This window comes from Callorhinchus milii, unplaced genomic scaffold (genome assembly GCF_018977255.1).
Source record: "Callorhinchus milii isolate IMCB2004 unplaced genomic scaffold, IMCB_Cmil_1.0 Scaffold8, whole genome shotgun sequence".
Lineage (NCBI taxonomy): Eukaryota > Metazoa > Chordata > Chondrichthyes > Chimaeriformes > Callorhinchidae > Callorhinchus > Callorhinchus milii.
The window spans coordinates 8,837,430-8,856,406 of NW_024704749.1; the positions used below are offsets into that span (position 1 = coordinate 8,837,430).

At 42.9% G+C, this 18,977-nt stretch overlaps 1 protein-coding gene across 1 annotated transcript in view; it reads left to right on the forward strand.

The window, feature by feature from the left end:
* The window catches only part of adgrd1 (adhesion G protein-coupled receptor D1), a 32,180-nt gene extending 21,934 nt beyond the window's left edge, over nt 1-10,246 (forward strand). Inside the window, exons 17-26 of the mRNA XM_042337815.1 lie at nt 1,289-1,392; nt 1,938-2,049; nt 2,832-2,985; nt 3,708-3,774; nt 3,964-4,030; nt 6,418-6,509; nt 8,387-8,513; nt 8,782-8,823; nt 9,551-9,643; nt 9,859-10,246. Coding sequence (XP_042193749.1) covers nt 1,289-1,392; nt 1,938-2,049; nt 2,832-2,985; nt 3,708-3,774; nt 3,964-4,030; nt 6,418-6,509; nt 8,387-8,513; nt 8,782-8,823; nt 9,551-9,643; nt 9,859-9,954 — 954 coding nt within the window. The 3' untranslated portion in view covers nt 9,955-10,246. The remainder of the gene's footprint in view (nt 1-1,288; nt 1,393-1,937; nt 2,050-2,831; nt 2,986-3,707; nt 3,775-3,963; nt 4,031-6,417; nt 6,510-8,386; nt 8,514-8,781; nt 8,824-9,550; nt 9,644-9,858) is intronic.
* Nucleotides 10,247-18,977: the final 8,731 nt, after the last annotated feature.

Sequence of the window (18,977 nt, forward strand, 5' to 3'; positions counted from 1 at the left end):
TTTTAACGTTTTGGAAAGAAACGCCGAGGAGCTTCGCCAATGGTTTGTGATTTCTGTCCTGATCCGGGTTCTAATCCAGCGGTGATTCGCAGCCTAGAGGACAATTTCCTGACACCCCGAGTGGTCAAAGCCCAATCCATCACGTGTTTTAAAAGGAATAGAAGGAATAAAAGGTTTTCGAAGGTGTTTTAATAGGAAGGTCGAAAAGGAAGAATAGTACAGGGTGCGGAGGACAAATGGGAGAGTGGGCCTAGATTCGCTACCTCGTGGAGAAAAACACTGGTGTAGACTTGACTAAATAATATTCTGTCATTGTCCTCTGTATGGATTTCTGACTAACCTTTTGCCTATTTCCAAATTTACAACACAACGTGGTTCGGACCGTAGCTCACCCTGGCTTTTCCCGCGATGCTCTTCAAGCACCTTGTGTCAATGGAGAGCCTTTATTAACGACTTGCTCACTTGGCCCCCGACACAGAGAAACCACGGTTGGCGCGAAACCACGGTTGGTGTCAATGCTAGATTTCAAGACTCGAGGACCCCCACCAGTATTTCTTATTGACTTGTGAAATAAGATCGCAGTTTCTGCCTGCTGTAAGAGAGGGCTGATTAGACTGCTGTTGCGGTGACATTCTGAGCGCTTGGAAACAGAGCTGCCGAAGGAACAAGAGACTTGGAAGCTGCTTAAACCTGACTGCATGCTGTCAGCTTGGTGTTAATGAAAAGTACGTCGTGGCCAAAACAGCCCCGAGCGTTCGAACTTGGTGTTGTGTGATCTCATGCAGTGCTGATGTTGGCAGCAGGAGTGGGACTGATTGCACATTTTCATGTGATTCCACTTGGTTTGAGACGGGCCCTTAAACCTGCTGGGGTTTGTGGGGTAGGCTCTGCGGTCCGTGACTGGGTTTTAAGGGGGGTGGGGGGGGGGGGGTGGAATGGGTAATTATTTCCAGCTCGCAGTACCGTCGATGTTCCCGGCAATTCCTGATCCCTATTTCAAGGACAACAGCTCATTAGTGGAACTGGGTAAACGGTGAACGTATATAAAAATAATATATACACATCTATATATAATATATCATATATAAAAAAAACCCAATGCATTTGATATAGAGCCTCATCACTTCAGCCAAGTGCGCACAGAAGTGTGGACTGAGCGGCCAATTTATTCTTGTGTGCGTTTTTTTTTTAGAAGGAGTTATTCTGACTCCCTCATTAGCTGTAATTCGAAACACGGCCCTGAAACAAATGCCGATCGCTGACCCGCGGTTGTCTTGTTCCCGCACAGATGGGCCGCGGCCACCAGGTGGCACTCTCCGCCATCACCTACGTGGGCTGCTCCATCTCCATCGTCTGCTTGTGCGTCACACTCATCACCTTTGCCATCCTATCGTGAGTACCTGCCGGGCGTGGCCGCGTTCATTCGCGGCGGCGTTCAGCTGTTGGCTCGCTCACGGCTCGACCGAAGAGGGCGGCAGCGTATGCATTACCGCGGGAGGGGCGACTGTGGCGAGGCACGGGTGAGGGTGGTAAGGCGGTGGGGGGGGGTATTGGGGGTTGGGGGGGCGATGGGGTGTGGAGGCGCGGGCAGCGATTTTTCGAGGCACTTGAGGGCGGGAAATAAATATCAAATAATACTGGCGTTTGATACAGCGCCCGAGAGCGTCCTCGAGACCTCTCGAAGCGCTTCGCAGAATACGCTGTCAAGCGAACTATTATCACAGTCGATTGCCTTTGCCGTGTGTTCTGCGAAGCTCCTTGAGACGTCTCGAAGCCTTGACCAGGCGCCGCGTCAAATGCAAGGATTCTTCTTCTTACTATTATTATTAATTTTGCGGGCGAAATCGGAATTAAGTGTCAGCCACCGCAGCCGAGAGCTGCCGCTCCGCTTGTGCTCTTGATAGTGGATCGAATAACTGACCGTGTGCCATCAGCAGGTCCGTGAGCACAATACGGAACCAACGCTACCACATCCACGGCAACCTGGCCTTCGCCATCCTCGTGGCCCAGCTTCTGCTGCTCGTCAGCTTCCGATTCTACCCGGGCACGGTGAGTGGCGGTGGGCGGGAGGTGGGTGCCCGTTCCCGAAGTGGAGCCGGGTTTGAGGTTTGCAACGAGCTGTGTAAGCCCCGTCACGTCCTGCAGTGCAGAAGAGGATTAGGATATGATCGGATGAATCATCGAGTGGGCGGCTTTCCTGATACACATGGACTGATAAATATAGCCTTGCTCGATGGAGATCGCCAGCCGAATATATCTTGCGCTCGTTCATTGGGAGTAGAGGGGAGGGCGGCGAGAGAGAGAGAGACTGTGAATCACAGCTGCTGTTTATTTAAAAAAGAAATCACTCCCGATTATTCTGTACCATCATTCTGAGCCTCTGTTGCGTTGTCTCTGGTCTGCCGGAGCACAGGTGTGGAACAAAACCAGGTCCGCTTAACTCCGCCACAGCCAACCCTCGTGGAGCTCCTGCTATACACACTTGGACGCAGATTTTCCCAGATTTAGGGTTTGGAAAACCGTCCGTTTTTTTTTTCCACTGGGAGCTCAGCTCCTCTCTGCATTCCCCAACGTGACTGACGTTCTCCGAGACAAGTACCAAATAGATCGATATTTGGGGAGGGCAAATTTGCAAGGGAATGTGGAGAGAGCGAGATTGATTTGGACACCGTGGGCCGAATGGCCTCCTTCCCGCGCTGTGCAATTCTCTGAAACCGCTACCGACCCGAGGGAAACACGTGCGTCTTTCTCCCTTCCGTTGCTCGTTGCTTTACTGCGCGGGTGTCTGTGCAGTACGAGGAGAGCAATCCCTCCCATTTTTGTTTTGCCAGCTGCCTTGCACGACCCTGGCAATCCTGCTCCATTTCTTCTTCCTGAGTGCCTTCTCTTGGATGCTGGTGGAAGGGTTGCACCTCTACAGCATGGTGGTCAAAGTGTTCGGATCAGAGGAAAGCAAACACCTGTGTTACTATGGGATAGGTTGGGGTGAGTAACATTAATGCTGGTACTAGTCTGAGTGGCTTTTTTTTAAAAAAAAAATCCAGGGCAAATTTACACCTCAAAAAATAAGAGAAAGATAATTGCTAATTCTCTTAAAGTTTTCCGTTAACGATCCTGAGTTGATGACCTCCAGGTTCCTTATATTGAAGTCTGTCATCGAAAGAAATGAAGGGAGAGATCAGGAAATCACAGTAACCTCCCATTAACTCGTCACTCCAAGGAAAAAGGGCCTCGGTGACAATTTACCAGGCGTGGGCAGTTATGCAGATGTATAAGTACATAAATCAATGTGGTTGGAATATCAAGATATTCAGAATTCCTAATAATTGGGTGTCGATCATTAGCCTGTCGTGCTGAGTGCCACATGTGGATAGAGAAGTGGATGGAGTTCAACATCCCAGCGATTGACCAATGTCATTAAGACTCATGTTGGGATGATCTACATCACATTATAAAACCTATAATCTGGGCGTAGATGTGGTGTATAAATGCTCGGGTTTAACTCGTGCAGTGTGACATTATCTGCACCACAGAATTAGAATCCACTGAAATGCCTCTAGTTATTCATTATTCCCTTGTCAGTGCAGTTCTGACAGACACTTATATAAAACAGTTACAGACATAAGCTCAGGCGTGGACCAAACGTCCATCTGTTTGGTGGAGAGGTTACATGTTGCTCATGCTCTCTGTGTTCTCTTCTCCCTCAGGTTCCCCATTGGTGATCTGCGTTGTGTCTGTTACATCAGCCTTTGCCAGTTATGGTAAAGAGGACAAGTGAGTTTGTATCAGTCTTGATCTTTGGACGGTCACTGTTTCGCTCAATACTCATCAGCGCAGACGAACTGTTGCATAATGTACAGATACTTTGCTCGTGGGTTAGATGTGCACTCAGTCAACTTGTGAATTGTGTCAGCGTTGTGTTTTTTTTTACTGTAACTCTTTATGTATTCTTCCCTGTTGTAGCTGCTGGCTATCGCTGGAGAGAGGAGCCATCTGGGCATTTGTGGCCCCTGCACTGTTTGTCATTCTGGTGAGTTAAAACATTTTCGGCTATTTTTACAGGAAAGGCACTATTATAAATGAGTCCATTTTCGCATGAATGCCGCCTACTTGTATTATTCTGCATACCCTGTGGGGTGTGAGGCGAAAGCAAGTTCTGTGAAGCTGCTCGAAGTGTAAAGCAAATGTTTATCCTTATTCCTGTGTACTGATGCCAAGCACCAAATTGGTTCAAGATTCTACTTCTCTGTGGTGACATCCCTCTGATTATTTACATTAAAACTTCTGTAGTGCAGTGGTTATAATAATAATCCTTGCATTTGATATAGCGCTTTTCACGTCTTCTCGACGTCTCAAAGCGCTTCACAGAATAGACTGTAAAGTGAATTGACCGTATATTTGTGGGCGAAACCCGGCAGCCAATTGCGCACAGCAGCGTCCCACAAACATTGAAAATGACCAATTTATTATTGTTTTTGTTTTTGGAGGGATTAATATTTAGATTATTAGGTTAGGCCACTCGCCTCACAGGTGGGAGGACCTGTGGCTCCAGTAAAACACATAGCTGAGCCTTTGATCTGTTTACAACACACGACTCCTGAATTCATTGATTCCAGCCTGAACTATCTACACTTAGGCTAAGGTATCTGATTTGGTGCTAACGGGTGACTGTCAAGATGCAGTTGCAGTTCATGTGGATCAGACACTGATGCCTTGGGCTGCACACGTTGCATCTACAAGAAGTACGGGGGAAATGAAATGATTTGTTTACATGTGGCCCAAGTGGTTCTTGACAGAGAAATAGAATCTCTTGTGCATGTTGACATTGAGTAGCAGGGTATCTCACTTGTGCATGTGATGGCAGTGAATTGCAGGATTAGTTCCGTTTAGCACAGACGTGATTAATGGCTCTGTAATGAACCTGAACTGTCCAGCACGCCTCACTGTCTCATTTATGAACTCAGGGCTTTGCGAATTAACTTCCTATGTGCGCTGTGAAAGGAAGTCTGGGTTTTGAGTTAGATACATCTGATATTTTCTGGATCACGAGCTGGTAGCTTCTACAAGTTCCAGCTCGGATCCCTCCTCACAGAAAACTAACTAACTGAATTAACTGTAATAATAATAATGATGATCCTTGCATTTGATATAGCGCTTTTCACGTCGGGAGGACGTCCCAAAGCGCTTCACAGAACACACTGTAAAGTGAATTGACTGTATATTTGTGGGCGAACGCGGCAGCCAATTGCGCACAGCAGCGTCCCCACAAACAGCCGTGGATTGAAACTGACCCAATTTATTATTGTTTTGTTTTGGAGGATTATTATTAGGCTCTGTGTGGAGTAAGGAAACTTGCCCAAGGTTTCGCCCTCTGCCTGGAATTGAACCCAGGGGTCTCGCTTGCAAGGCGAGTGCTCTAACCACTGAGCTACAAGACTCCTGTATATTTTAGTAAAGTGAATTATCTGTATATTTTATGAACCAGAAATGGATCTTTCCGAAAGCAGAATGCTAATTCCCCAGATTAAAAGATTTTAGCAGACTTGATGTGCATAAGAAATAGTTTGTGAGCCAACTTGGGACTGACTGACCGACCGACATAGAGATCCTAATAACCTCACCTTGAACCCTTTCATTATACCATAATAAGTGAATCGGACTTTAGAATTTTTGAGCAATGCTTTTATTAATGCCTCATGAATGGGATTTAAAATTCCCATCACAATGCATTTTTCAGCAAACACATTAGAGGGAAATGTCACATTTCTGCTACGCTTATTAGCTTAGTGTTTAACTTTTTGCAGTTGTGTGTGGTTGAAGCAAATAAAGCAAGTCATCCGGGCATTGCATAGGAACAAGACAATGCCAACAACCATCATAACTGTCTGGGTTGTGGCCTGCAACGAGAGGACAATATCTCCTGAGTCTCAACGAGAAGCCATACAGGCTGGTCAACCACTGACAGCTCCTTGGATTTTTAAAAGAAGATGTGGTCGCTCAATCCACGGCTGTTTGCGGGGACGCTGCCGTGCGCAATCGGCTGCCGCGTTTCGCCCGCGAAAACACACCGTCAATTCACTATACAGTACATTCTGTGAAGCGCTTTCAGACGTCTCGAAGACGCGGTGAGGCGCGATACAAATGTCATTTTGGATTGTATCGCAAACCTTAAATGGGTGAGAACACTCCGCTCTCAAGCCTGAGCTGATTGGCTTTCCTTCTATGCGGCTCAATAATATAATAATCATAATAATAATAATCCTTGCATTTGTTATAGCGCTTTTCATGTCTTCTAGACTTCCCAAAGCGCTTCACAGAATACACTGTAAAGTGAATTGACTGCATATTTGTGGGCTAAAGCTTCACAAAGAGCAATTCTCGCTGCGGAGAACGTAACCCATCTCTCTTTTAATGTAGGTGAACATCGGCATCCTGATCGCAGTGACGCGAATCATATCCAGAATCAGTTCTGATAACTACAAGATGCACGGAGATGCCAATGCATTCAAGTGAGTGACTGAATCTTCCCGCACACTTGTCCCCGGATCCACTTTCATTAAACGCCATTAATCATAACCTGAAAAGTCTTAAGTGCTTTTTAGCTTCAGCCTTCTTCATTTTCTCACTGAACCGGAGAATCGGCTTCATCCATTACCGTCCCAGTGATAACTGTCTGCCTTGCGTTTAAAGGCAGTCAGCTGTAAACTAAGACAGGGTGTGAAACCAAGTAATTACAGTTCAATTAGAAAGGGTTTTTACTCTAGTTTCGGAAACTCGGAACCAGCCACAATCTTCTCATTGCCAGGGAATGTCACCAATCAATACGAATCCTTATTATAATCTTAATCAATAAGTATATATATATATATATTAAGGTTATATGATAAAATAATTGATATGATAAAACATACCTGTACTGTACTGCTGGGCTGCAACGTGAGTTGCATTGCTGTGGGTTTGTGTGTATCTCGGAGTCTTGTTATTTTACTAAATTCATGCGTGTCTGTGTCTGTGTTCTACGTGTTGAGTCTGCGGGAGGGGGGACGTTTCAGGCTGAGTGGTTTTGCAAGAGTTCCAAAGGGATTTATGGCCCCCGAGGGGCAATAAGTGTGGAGACTGATGGGAACTTGGTTTGATCTCAGGAATCTGCAAATTGCCACCCGCCCAAAATAAGCTGCGTCACAAATAGTGACTGCTGCCCAGTGAGAGGCCACAAAGCTCGTTTCTGTGTCATACTTCGCGACCCAGTGAAATGGGGGAACAAACGGTCCCCTTTCATTTTCGATTTTGCTTGATTTAATAATCGTATAAATGGCCCCGTAATGGAATGTGCTAAAACTGTTAACTGTCCTACTATTTAATCAAAAGTAGAGGGAAAAGTGAAGAATTTGATGGGTCAATTTACGGCGACGGCTTGTTCCGTATTAAAATGTAACTTTTTTACTCCCGGATTGGAACATAAAATATGAATTTACATGCAGCTGAAAGTGCCAATGTACGGTTTCAAACCTCTGCAAAGTAATAATGAAAGGTTATAATTCTGAATAATGGGACCCATTACAGTAATGGGCTGACTGGGGAAATGCACAGTAGTAGTATGTGTTATAGCACTGGAAGAGCACACTGAACAACATTCCTAATCTATTTTATATTCATGCGAAATCATTTGTTTGTTAACCATCAGAGGTGAATGCCAGATTCAATGGGCTGGTGGTCCCAGAATTTAATCCAGGCCACCGTGTGGGGAAGGGAAGTCATGGAAGTCATGCTCAGGTCCAAATCCTTGACTGTCCAGCCCCTTGGGATGTTCTCCTGACGTGAAAGGCGCTATACAAATGTATTTAAAGGGTTGGTGGGGTGGGGGGGAGGAGAGGTTTACTCAACCAATCATTAGATAACTTGAATTCAGACTGGTTGTAGAGTATATAACATTGGAATTATTTTAAGATGAAACCATCTTTTGTTTAAGTTGCAAAGTAACATTGTCTCGCAAAGGCCTTGGGAACCAAACATACCACAGACAAAGAGCCTCGGATTATTAATGCACGTAAAGCAAGTGCGTGTGGCTATGGACAGAGACCAGGGTCATCTCCAATTTGTTCCTCGTCCAGACTTGTTGTGGAGATTTTGCCAGCCTTCTACCTCCCTCTCTTTTGCCCACACCTGCCCCCAAAGTCCTCACCAATATTACCACCGTTGATTCTGACAACGCTTTAAAGTAGGAACCAATTTGATTCCTAACCGTATGGATTTCTTGGCAAGTGTTTCATTGAAGTGCAACCGACCAATACCCTGACTGAATGTGCTGTCCAGCACCTCCACTTATTGCTTGAGATGGTGTTTGAAATTGATTTCCTGGTTGTCATTTTCTCTCCTGTACTTTCAGGCTGACAGCGAAAGCTGTTGCTGTCCTACTTCCAATCTTGGGAATATCCTGGGCGTTTGGAGTGCTGGCGATTAATAAACACACTCTAATATTCCAGTATATGTTTGCATTATTCAACTCCCTACAGGTAAACCGTGACATTTATTACCTGAAAGAAAACCCAGCTGTTGAAATTCTGTGGGTGTGTGTGCATTTTTTAAATTCATTATTCATTGTGTTTGAGTGCGGATGAGAAAATGTCTGACATTACCAACCGATGTGAGTTACATAACATTCGTTATATCAGTTAAGAAACATTTCTGAACAGAAGTAATAACCTTGGCGATTCTGTCATCTTCTCCATCGTGATCTGACTTACCTGTAAACTGTGAAAGATTATTTATTTTTCTTTTCAGGGATTTTTTATTTTTCTTTTCCACTGCCTTCTGAATTCAGAGGTAAGTCACACGAGAAGCGTCGCGTGGTGCGTTCTCCGCACGTGATAGTTCAGAGCGACCGAAGCAGTTAATTTTATATATTAAATTGAAAGCAAAAAAAAAATATGGGCGAAATACTGCAGACCCCGGAAATCTGAAATAAAAAAAAAGAGAGGAGTCGCTGGGAACACGCAGCAGCAGGTCAGGCAGCATCTACGGAGAGAGGAAAATCAGTTAACATTTCAGGTCGATGACCTTTCATCAGAACTTAATGTTAATGTTATGCCTGGAGCTGTAAGGACCAGAACTCTGATGTGGAATAGTGTGACTCAAAGCATAGCCAGGGAGTTTGCATCAATCAACGTAAGAGAGATGGAACAGTATAAAGAGCAGATTGTCTGGGTGGTGTGGGCTTGTTATAGTACAGGCTTGTTAATGCCACGGCTACACAGTAAGATAACACGAGGATCATTTACGCTTGAGAGCGACACATCAAGGTAGAATCACACGCCTTAAGCTTGACCCTCCCCGGCCTTAACTTAAACTTGAAATCTTTTACCTGGATTTGGAGTGGGGCGGCGCTGGTAAAATACCGACTGGAATCCACACACCACGTCCAGCCCCTGGCTCCTTTCTTTCGCTTGTAACTTATCACTAATGACCTGATGCGAAAGACACTTGTACGCATTTAAGAGAGCCCCGTGTATTGACTTCCCACCTTGCACTCTTCCCTCGTCGCTGCTTTCAGGTCCGAGCTGCTTTTAAGCACAAAACGAAGGTCTGGACTCTCAACAGCAGTTCAATCCGAAATGCGAATGTCAAACCTTTCAACTCGGATATCGTAAGTACAAATATGTGGGGGTGAAGGGGGAAGTGGGGGGTGGGGGAGGGTGGAGGGAGGGAGTGAGTGACTGGTGGGGAAGAGACACATTGATGTGCCAAACCTGAAACTTGGGAACACTCGTGTTTTAAGAGGCTTTTCATTTGTAACCGGCCTTGTTTTTAATGTGATCTCGTTATTTGGTAAAGATCTCGTCAGCTGTGCGTTTCTTCCAGGTAAATGGCGATCGAGCTGGGTCAACACCTACCAAACTAAACAGCTGGGAGAAGAGCACCAACTCAGCCAATCCAATGGGCCTGTCAGCTGTGTGACACCCATCACATCGCATCATGCAGGCAGGAGCTGGCTCTCAACGCCATACTGCCAAACCAATTCATCAACACTGGGCAAGAGGCAGGATTAGCTGCCACCAAATGACTGGGACAGTTCCAGATCAGTCGGCAGTACAACTCCTTTTCTGATAAGATTATTTGAGGTATTTATTATTGGCTTTACCACCTTACTGTGACGATAGTGGAACAAGTGCCCCAAATGAACTCCACCCAACCTGGGTCTGACTGTGAGACTGTCTGTCGGTGACTGTCTGTCTGTGACTGTCTGTCTGTGTGTGTGTGACTGTCTGTGTGTGTGACTGTCTCTCTCTGTGTGTATAGAGGAACATGGATCTTACAATGTCAATGTTCTGAACTCTCATCATCACTGACAGTTGCAATAGAGATTCGGTAGGTGTTAAAGGTAACGAATAGTTCAATAGCCGGGTGTGTGTGTTTGTGAGTGTGTGCGGCGTTGGAATCAACTGAAGAGTCCAACTTGTGAATCGAGACAAAAGAGAAGTTGTAGCACGACACAGGCGAGAGACTGAAGCTTTTTCTGTATATCCTCCTTTGTGAAATCCCCTATTAAATATATATGATATATATACATGAAGCGATGAGGAATATTCCACACAATCTCCTGGGTTGCTCCCTCTCCGCCAGTGCTTATATATGTTTATGATTTGAGATGTGTTTGGGTATCGACAGCTATGGAGACCAATTCATGGTACACTGATTGCTTATGTGATTTTATGCTAAAACTGGTCTCTCTGTATGGGAGGTCTGTAATGTTGCATTGTTAAACCAGCTGCGCTTTCACGGGTAATGTATTTAATTGTTTTCTAGAAGTTTTATCATTATGTAATGAAGAAACCTGACTATTAGCATGACCTTTGGAAATCCATCCATGACCGAGACGTGTGCTGATGAATAAAATCCTGGCACAGACACGGATTAAGCATTCGGTACTTTGCTGTTATACTCCGGGGCATTTAAATTAAATAGTGAAGAGAGAGAGAGAGAGAGAGAAACACACACACACACACACGATGCTACATAAAAACTGCCGTTGTGGTACACAGAAAACGTTATCGCATCCTACCATAGAACCGTAGAGATTCAGAGGATGGAAGAATATCATTTGGCCCTTTGGGCAAGTGCTGACTCTTTGAAAGAACAAACTATTCAGTTCCGTTTACCTGAATTTGTCCCATATTGCAAATTACTCCTTTTTAGATATGCCTTTTGAAAGCTGATATAGATTCTGCATCGACCATCACACTCGCAGGGCATTTGACATACTAACAATTCCTTGTAAGTGATTATTCCTACCAGTACCGACACCCCCACTCCGCTAATTGTTAAATCCCCGAATCCTTGGAACTCCCTCTGTCTTTCCCATCTCCAAATCAAATCTTTAAGGCAGAGCTGCTACTTTTCATATAACTGAGTTTTGAGTTCAATTCCTGTGCTGCCGCCTGTTTTAGTACACAATCTGTTTTAAGTGGTTGTTAATTATTTAAGACCATTAATATTTTGCAGATGAATTGGAGCCAGGTTTTAATATACAGGAATGTTTATTCGGAGATTGATGAAAGATCTACTGTCCTGTTTGAAATTTTGAATTTTATATATTCAAAATCTAACTGATCAAACATTTTGTATTTTAATTGAGAAGAAATATTAATCTCTTTCTTAGCTCTCAATGGACAGAAATAAATCAATGTATCACGGTAGATCAAAGGCATTTAGTTATTTATTCTGCTAAATTAATTTTCCCTCTCATCTCCGCATCTTCCTCAATTCAAAGCAACTTTATCAAGCCAACTACAGGATTCCCTAGGGACCCAGCTTGCATCCAGAGTATAGATTGACTTTCCACTGCAATACTTGGGAAGATGCTACATGCCCACAAAAATATACAGTCACCACACTTTACAGTATATCCTGTGAAGCCCTATGAGACGTCTCAAAGTCATGATAAGGTGCTGTATCAAAATGCGAATGCAAGGATTATTATTATCAGACGTATATTATCAGAGAGTTCCTATCTGCCAAATCAGTTGGACGTTGAAAATTATATGACTGTTGGAAAAGAGAAGGGAGTTTCTGCTGATTGGCAATCCTGCAGTTAAATTAATCATTTACTTCAAGCAGTAGAGTACAATCCACTACAAAATAGTAGTTCGGTCACTGCTATGGGCAACATAGTGACTGTAGTGGGCACTTTATATCCTAAAATTCAACCCACTGACTATAAATCATTTAAGATTAAAACTTTTATGTTGTGTTGATGTTAACATACCGCACAATGTTTTTTTTAAAAAAAGATGAGGCAGATAGTGGTTTGTTGGCAACAGATTTGGTTTCAATCAGGGGACGCTTAAATCTTCAGTTTTAATGCCAGTCAAATCATTAACATAATAATTTTCATCTCCAACTGACTTGAGCCGGTTCTTTTCCAAGATCTGCAGAAAACTAGCCTTGAAATTGCCATCGAATTTAAGAATTACTGCTTTGTACGTTCTCTTTATTGGGAGAGGGGCACTGTATCTGATGGGCAGATGAACTGGACTGTAAACTCCGTCCTGCTCATTATTTTGTGAAACGACAGTAAATCAGGAAAATCCATGATAAGTGCAGAACTGTCGCTGTCATGCTGAGTGACAATTTGTTACTCACGACGGGATTGCAAGCAGTTCCCTGACATTAATGTGTCAGGCGAGAGAGAGAGAGAAAAGAGAGAGTGACGCCTGGAATACAGAAGAGATGATCTGAGCAGCAGTGTTTTATCTCATGTTTCGTCCGTCTGAGATTAAACCCCACACATGGCACATAGGGCGTCAGGAACACAGTACTCCACTGTGAAGTAATTGCACAGCAGACCAAGCTCTGAGGATATTCAGTGCTTTACTGAGGGAGGGAATGTTTTTTTTTAACGTGAGCTACATTTCAGGAATTGGATACAACCTCAAAGGCTAAGTTGGAGTACTTCTTCTAGACCTGAATGCTACCCGTCTTTGTATGGGTCCAGATAGAAATATATGTTAATAATCCTTGCGTTATAGCGAGAGTCTTATGTTCACATATCTGAAACGGCTCCAAATAAGAGTGACGTAAGTGTTTGGTGATGATATCACCTAAACAACCTGCTACAACTCATGCATGGTCCTCGCATACCAGAGCAGTCTCAATCAAATTATGGTCGGCTCACAGCTTTTGCTTGTGCTCAGCCAGGGTATTGCTCTGTAGCAGATGTGAAGCGCCTTGGGACGTCCTCCCGATGTGAAAGACGGCTATTACTGCACCTCCTTCCCATGCCCCCACCCCCTGCACCGAATTCCCACTCTCACCAAATTCCTGTTGTAGAGGCCTCACTCAGTTCCCAGCTTGCTCCCTGCTTGGTGCACAACATCTCCAACGTAACGATGGTTAATAATCCTCAGCAGTCACCTTACTGATAAATTCCTCCTTGTGACCTTTCATCTCCTCATAAATTTAACAACAATGGCGAACTTCAAAGACGCCCAAAATCCATTTATTCTTCATTAAAAAAATGACATTTTGCTGGGTGTCTTGTTCAGCCACTTCTCAGCGTTTTACTGCCAGTAATGCTGCTTCCGACATTCGATAGATTTTTTTTTCCCATTTATGATTGGATTCACATTAGCCTGATGTAGAAACGGAAATTTTCAGCGCAGAGACCAATGGGTTTCATCTTTCTGTGGCTGTTTTCATAAGTCACCCTTTAACATTAATCTCCCTTTCAGACTCTTGCCCATATTCTTAATGCCTTACTGTTCAGGTGTTCATTTAAAAGGGAACTGGATAATTTTATTGATCCAACTTTAATCGCCACTTAAGGTAATGAATTCCATTCAAAATCCATTTAAAAATAGAAAATCTATCCTACTCTGTACTGCCAATTCCAATTTCAGGATTGTTTTCTCAAGCTCTCTCTCCGTCTCTCTCTCTCTCTCTCTCTCAAAAAAAAGCTGCTTCAATTCAAATCATCATTCTGTGGCATCGAATTATGTTCACTAGTGCTGTCTGTGCGGTCTAATTGTATTCATAGTTTGGAGACCCGGATCTAAACTCGAGGAGAACAGTAGTTTCGAGTGAGGTCAGTTTGGGATTCCTGGCAGAATGAGATGCAGCAGGAGCTATGCTTCCTTTTCCCTGTATTTTTTAAATCAGACTTATTAACGTACAGCAGAAGAAAAAAAAGTTGGAAGTGATTGTATACAAAAGTGATTTGCATAATGCCTTCAAAAATAAATAATAATTTGGTCACTTCAGTCTGCGGCAGTTTTGCCCACAAAATATACAGTCAATTCACTTGACACTATTCTGTGAAGCGCTTTGAGACGTCTCAAAGGCGTGATAAGGCGCCGTATCAAATGCAAGGATTATTATTACAATTTTTATTATTATTATAGAGCTGGAGCCATACTCTTTCAGAAACTGGAAATACCTTTGCAGCTTATACTCCTCTGTGTGCCCCTGGTAGTGAATCTATCCCTGGCACAAGCTCTGTTCTACTCGATCCAAGGAGCGAGTCCTTTGCTGGGTTGCGGGTTAAACAGTGTTCAGCAGATCGCTGGGGGCTAAGCACTCTTCTGCTCATGTAAGAAAAGTTACGCTAAGATCTGGAAGCCTGTTACCTTGACAACTGCAGCTGCAAAATTGCTGTCGGCCGTTGTCAGAAACTGCTCGAGAACATTTACTGAGTAAATATAATCCAAGCCATTAAGGATTAAGGCAATGCGGGATTCAACGACACCATTGAGTAGCGAGTTAAGCGGAAAGGGCTCAGCCCCAAAGGTGAGCAGAGTTAAGTGCAAGGTATAGCTTATTTGTGCTATGCGTAGTTAATTTCACGACAGTGAGGGGAATAGAGTTGACAATCTCATGGCAGGAGTTGCAATCCTGCCATGAGATTGGCAGTTTGACATTGACATTGTTCTGTGAAGCGCTTTGGGACGTCCTCCCGACGTGAAAAGCGCTATATCAAATGCAATGCAAGGACAAGAAAAAGGACAAGGACTGTCGCTGAAATGAATAACAAAAGTCAACACAATCTAAACTAATTGAATCATCGCAGTCTATACATTTGCCTGAGAGACTCGAAAGAATCCTGGCCCTCTATAAAACGTCCTCCGTTTCAACAAACGGAGACCTAAAAACACACTGGATGTTTTATTCATGAGATCCATTAATGCAGCTCAAATAAGACTTGTTCTTTTAAAATAATTTATAATGCAAAGGTCTGCGGAACAAAAGCTAATATTGCAATAAATAATGTATGCTCATTTAAACAATAATTATTAAAAAAGTACAGAACGACGTGTTATGTCCTGTAAACTCTGTCGAGAATATTCAACAGCTAAGATTTACTCCCATCTGATCCTTTCCTCAATTAACAATATTTTAGAAGAAAACATTAACCAATGTTAAACATGTAATATTCAGAAAGATAGCACACTGGCAGCAACACTCTCCCAGGGAACGCTTTATATTAATATTAATGTTTGCAGTTCCTGGAGCCCAAATTACCTGCGTGAGCTCAGGGTCAGTACACCATGTATCAGGGACTGATCCACTGACTGCCTCAAACCTGTTCAGACAAGGTTTTCTATCTATCAGTTAACCATAGAAGTGAAGCTTTACTTAACGGTTTCATTGGTGTGTGTATCTATCAGTTAACCATAGAAGTGAAGCTTTACTTAACGGTTTCATTGGTGTGTGTACTGTTCAACAGTGGTTGCTGAATGGCGGTGGTTTGAGGTTCGACTAGTTCCTGGATACTTTATTAATAAAAAGTGAAAACAGCCATGCAAGAACTTTATACACAAACTGGGTTCACGTTGTGTCCTCAGCACTAAGTTTGTGAAACTGAGACTGCTATGTTACTGTGTAACTGACGTAATTATTTTGACTTAGGAATGGGAGAAGAAATGAGTGTGAACATCCAGTTGTGAGGTTGCACAGACATGCACCCATCCAGGTGGATCTATTTCCAGAACAAGGCTATAACTTGTTCTGAGAAGTTAAGTAAGAGCCTGAGAACAGAGGGCTTCTGAAAGGCACTTGCATCTTAAACACAAAATACGTTTCAAATTGATTGCAAGAAGAACAAGATTGATGTAAAGGGAATTGGAAGAGGCAGCAACATATTGATTCTGAAAGGCACTGTGGGAGAAAAATAGCTCCCAACCTCTATTAGCTCCTGGCAGAAAAGCATAGGTTTAATGTCCCATTTATGTCGAGCTGATCATTGTGCCTTTTTCTGAACACAAACCAAATTTTCAGGCAACTTCTTGAGAGGTAAATTTGTTTTTCTCGTGAGGTTTGTGACAAAACCTCGATTGTACCTGAAGCGAGTGATTCCAACTGAAAGATTAAAATCTTTCAACGCTCCCGAAAACAGAAAGGCATCAAATATATTGACCAGCAATAACACAAAACCCCCCCAAAACTAAGTTTACTTCACTATGGAATCATCAAATGCTCACAGAACAGAAATGGGCCCCAATTTGGCAACCTTTCATGATGGGATCAGAGTTCCTATAGAAAGCTCTCGTGATTATTGTTAATTGAGGAAGGGATCATATGGGAATAAATCTTAGCTGTTGAATATTCTCGACAAAGTTTACAGGACATATTGTGTCCTGGGATGGTCGGAGCTGGGAATACTTGCACAGTTAATCTTTTGAATTGTGTAGTAATGACTGGAGACTCATCACTGATGGCATATCGATTCCGTTCATTTGTGCCTGCATCGTAGTGATCATGTTTGCTTTAACGCAGATCAGTTCTTTCTTTGGTAGAAGCAGACTAGTCATCTATGGATCATTATCCCTATAGTATTGGTGCTCATTCTTGCATTTTGTTGAAGCAAATGTTTGCTGATAGAATTTAACCATAAAACGGGAGCTTGATGATAATAATAATAATAATAATCCTTGGATTAATAATAAGTATTAATAATATTAAGTATTAATTATTATTGTTAATAATAACAATAAAGTCAAGAAAACACATGATAAAGGTAGATGATAACCTAGTAATTTACAATATAATAATCTACTACTTAGATACAAAATATTCAGTTGTGCGCTGTTCTCGAGTGATAATATGAAGCATTGGATGACAATGTGTTTTATTGCCAATAAGTAAAGATTAGAGTAGTACATTTCGCTATATTCATAAAGTAGATGGATTCGTGTAAGGATGTTAAGAGAAAAGGAGGAGAAATGTTTTAAAAATCTGCCAAGGTCTAATAATCTGCGCCTGTTTCTGTATTCCTAAATCATAAATTCAGAGTCTTTTAGCCATTCACTCTGAACGTTTGCATCTATCTTGGACATTGTCCACCGGTTTCAGCTAGCTGATCAAAGTGGCACAAAATGGAACTGTCAACACAATGTAGTTTTATTGCATTCTCTGGACCTGTCGCAGTACAGAACCTACAATTTCCCCAGGAGGAACATTACTTCATGATAATAATAATGATCTGGTCACTCAATCCACGACTGTTTGCGGAGACGCTGCTGTGCGCAATTGGCTGCCGCATTTCGCCCACAAAATACACGGTCAATTCACTTTACGGTACATTCTGTGAAGCCCTTTGAGGCGTCTCGAAGACGTGATAAGGCGCGAGGATTATCAAATGCAAGGGTTATTATTGTTCTTGTAGAGTTATAAATACTGCCGTAAACACTGCCTCGTGACAACTTGTAGCGGTGATGCTGTCCGTGGTACTCAGTCGCTGTGCGTCCCATGTGCTCATCAAATTAGCATCATCCTTCAAGTAACAACTATGGCAGCACACAGCTGGGACTTTACATAATCTTTGTGTGATCTGATTGGAAAAATAATGAAATTGTGTCAGAGAGATGCAGCAGAACCAAGGGCATCTCCACTGATCCAATCAGTGATTCAATCTTCCCCTCATTCCACCCACCGAACCGTGATCAACAGCATGTCCCACTTACATGGGCCTGTGAACGGGATAAATTGGTGATTTTAACTCAGCATTGGCTGAATTTAATTTTCCTCCGATCCCAGAAACCTGCTGACCACCGCTTGTTTCACTCTGACGTCTTTCTGTTTATTGCAAACAGAACCATGGAATAACAACCATTCGCTGCATTTAGGGCAAAACCTTGCTTCACTTTCCAGTGGTTGCTTCTAGCATATCTTTATATGATATAACACTTCCAGGTTTAGCATGTGTAGGTGTAACATAAATAATGTGATATAACTCACTGTAACATGGTAATAAAAACTGTGCGGATTAACAGCCTTTCAGCCAACAAGGATCGGGCTGAATAAAACTGCTCACCCACTCAAATATTAACTCATTTCTGTAGAATTATAATCAGCTTTTGTGAGCTGTTACATTCTTAAAATTAAAAAAAAACTTATCACATTAATATTTTCCCAGTGGCAATAAACCGTGTGCAGCTATCGAGGTAATTATTGTTCTGCTTTCACACAACCTGTTTTGACTGGCAAGGTTCCGAAGATGAGCTTGAAAAGCGTGTTGCTTCTGTTCTTTAATAAGATGGAAATGTATATTAGTACAGCTAAGGCACCTGCAAATACAATTTGAATCCAGCTCATAGAAACCGGCGCCTTTCTTCAAATCTAGAGATAATAGGTTCAGTATTCAACTAAGTTAGGGACTTTCAATGGTATTCACGTCTCAAATGAATGTCTCCAATTATACGCTTACTACATTTAGCAGCAAGTGAACCGTCTCACATTTCATGTTGTCTTATGTAAATTGCAAATGCACGCGTTTCTTCTTGAAGTGAGACTGTGCAGCCCGGTGGGAAAAAACAATGTTACAAAACTAGGCTTCCGACTTGATTTCGTGTTTGATGCTTTTGAACGACAATGAAGAGCAAGTGCACTTCGTTGCATCAGAGGACACTTTTATTTTCTTGGCGACGACGGTATCGAGGGAGTTGTCAAGTTCGGGGAAGATTGGCGACGTGGATTTGTTCTGACTG